This window comes from Myotis davidii, unplaced genomic scaffold (assembly GCF_000327345.1).
Source record: "Myotis davidii unplaced genomic scaffold, ASM32734v1 scaffold954, whole genome shotgun sequence".
NCBI lineage: Eukaryota > Metazoa > Chordata > Mammalia > Chiroptera > Vespertilionidae > Myotis > Myotis davidii.
Window position 1 is genome coordinate 512,747 of NW_006285487.1, and position 2,772 is coordinate 515,518.

Below are 2,772 nucleotides of genomic sequence, written 5' to 3' on the forward strand. Positions count from 1 at the left end.
ACCCAGCTCCGTCACCAGCCTGTGACCCCGTGTGGTGGCCAGCGCTGACCCTCGGGCGTGCCCCTGCTCCCTGCCGCATGGGGAGGTGATGGAGAGGCGCCCCGGCTCCTCTCACGGGCCCTGCCCGACCTCAGGGCTGGGAAGGCTGGTAGGAATCACCCCCGGCCCCCACTTTCCCGGGCCGCAGGTCTCCAAGGCATTTGCAAGCCTTGTCTGAATTGAGGGGGGCACCCAAGTCAGATTCCTCCCGGCGGCGGGATGCTGGAGACCCGCAGGGCAATGCTGCCCCCTGCTGGTGTCTGGGGGACTCGCACTCTGGTGGGCTCCATCTGCCTTCCAAGTCGGGGTTCAGGTTATTCTAGCCTAGCGTGTGGAGGGGTCCCCAGGCCAGCAGTGCTGGGAAAAAGCCAAGGCTGGGCCGTCGGGAGACCTGAATTTTTTCCCTGAGCTCTACCTGCTTCCCAAAGATAAAGCCCCGGCCTCAGTTTCCCCAGCGGGAAAGAGAAGACAGGGGTGGTGGCTGCTCTCTTTCCCAGGCAAGGAGGGAGGAGAAAGAGCCCCCGAGATAATGTAAGATGTCTCTTTGTCAACTGTTCACAGTAGTCATAATAACCAATATTTTGGGGCACTTCTCCCTGCCAGGCAGTATTCTAGCGCTCTGCCTTAATCTTCTTTTGTTGTTAATCTTTACCCAAGGATATTTTTCCATTGATTTTTATTTTTTATTTATTTTATTAAAAATATATTTTATTGATTTTTTACAGAGAGGAAGGGGAACCCCGACCAGGGCCGGGGCTAGAGAGGAGCCAGCAACCAAGGCATGTGCCCTTGACCGGAACTGAACCCCGGACCCTCTGGTCCGCAGGCCGACGCTCTATCCACCGAGCCAAACCGGCTAGGGCCCCAGGTGAGTTTCACAAACCAGGAAACCTGCCCAGAATCCCCCAACCGATAAGACCCAGGCTCTGAGAACAGTGCTCAGTGCGTGGACGATGCTCCTCCAATACCTATTAAGTGGGAGAATGAGTGGGTGCTGGGACCCAGGCGTCCCGGCCCTCTGAAGAGGGGCGCCTTTCACTGGTTTGCCTTTCTCTTCTTTCCCATTTGTCTGGCCACAGCCTTGCCCAGGACACGCTGGCGCTGCCGCCATGCACGCCACCATGGGCCGCCTGCTGTTCCTGGTCCTGCTGCTCCCGCTGCCCTGCGTCCCCGGCCTGCCCTTCTACAACGGCTTCTACTACTCCAACAGTGCCCACGGCTGGGACCCGGGCCTCAGTGGAGGTGGGTGTCGTCCTGGGCCCAGATTTTTGCTCTGAAGGATGAGCAAGACTTTCTTTCTTTTAAAAAAAAAATATTTATTGATGTCAGAGAGGAAAGGAGAGGGAGAGAGAGAGAAACATCAATGATGAGAGAGAATCATTGATCAGCTGCCTCCTGCACGCCCCCTGCTGGGGACCGAGCCTGCAAGCAGGGCATGTGCCCTGACTGGGAATCGAACCGTGGCCTCCTGGTTCATAGGTCAAGGCTCAACCACAGAGCTGTGGTGGTTTGGCACCAACCTCGTTTCTAAGACCAGCAGAAGAGACGGTGCAGTGACTCTGTGCTTAGAACCCCTTACATGCGCTTAAGGACGGTCTCTTCTGCTTTTTGTAGTTCCCCAAAGTCCTGCCAGTTTGTCAAGATCCAGCTTAAAAAAGGTGACCTCTCCGTCCAACTGCATGGCTCCGTGGTTGGGTATCAACCTATGAACCAGGAGGTCAGGGTTCGATTCCCGGTCAGGGGCACAAGCCTGGGTTGCGGGCTCGATCCCCAGGAGGGGGCCTGCAGGAGGCAGCCAATTGGCAATTCTCTCTGATCATTGATGTTTCTCTATCCCTCTCCCTTCCTCTATGAAAGCCATAAAAATACATTAAAAAAAAAAAGATACAGCACTTATAATTGCAGTTAGGACTCGTCTGGAAAATCCAGTCTAAACACACCCCCTTTCTGAAGATCCTTCATGGAATCAATTTGCACAGTTCATGTTGCCGTATAAGGCCACACTTGGGGATTAGGGCCTGGATATTTTGGGGAGCCATTCCTTACCCTACACACCCCTTTTCTCTGGAATTTATTGTGCTGCCCAAGCACTACTTGCATGAGGTTTATGGAAACTTCTGAATCATCACAAACTTAGGGGCTTAAGATGCTTATTTTGTTTGTGATTCCACGGGTTGGCAGTTTGGCCTGGATCACTCATGTGCCTGCAAAGCCACAGTGGCTAGGGGTAGGGGTGCAGCACTGTGGCTATCCTCGCCATGTGTCATGGGGGTGGGGGTAAGGAGGGTCGGCGGGAGCTGGGATGAGGGTGGGGTGGCCCTTGTGGGGGTACAGATGATCTGCAGCAGGTCCCCCTCTGCGCCCACCCACCTCTCCCCCAGGCCTCTTCAAGGGCGTGACGCTGGTGGTGGAGACGCCCGAGGACGCCCTCCTGTCCCACCGGGGGGCCAACGTGACCCTGCCCTGCCGGTACCACTACGAGCCGGCCCTGGCCTCCCACAGGCCCGTGCGCATCAAGTGGTGGAAGCTGTCGGAGAACGGGGCCCCGGAGCAGGACGTGCTGGTGGCCGTCGGGCCGAGGCACCGTTCCTTCGGGGACTACCGGGGCCGCGTGCACCTGCGGCCCGAGGGGGAGCGGGACGTGTCGCTGGAGATCCGGGACTTGCGGCTGGAGGACTCGGGGCACTACCGCTGTGAGGTCATCGACGGGCTGGAGGACGAGGACGGCGTGGT

At 57.1% G+C, this 2,772-nt stretch overlaps 1 protein-coding gene across 1 annotated transcript in view; it reads left to right on the plus strand.

Moving 5' to 3' along the window:
• The first annotated feature begins 874 nt into the window (after nucleotides 1-874).
• The window catches only part of HAPLN3 (hyaluronan and proteoglycan link protein 3), a 6,963-nt gene continuing 5,065 nt past the window's right edge, over nucleotides 875-2,772 (plus strand). The window contains exons 1-3 of the mRNA XM_006756286.2: nucleotides 875-907; nucleotides 1,119-1,281; nucleotides 2,421-2,770. Of these exons, the coding sequence (XP_006756349.1) occupies nucleotides 1,149-1,281; nucleotides 2,421-2,770 (483 nt within the window). The 5' untranslated portion in view covers nucleotides 875-907; nucleotides 1,119-1,148. The remainder of the gene's footprint in view (nucleotides 908-1,118; nucleotides 1,282-2,420; nucleotides 2,771-2,772) is intronic.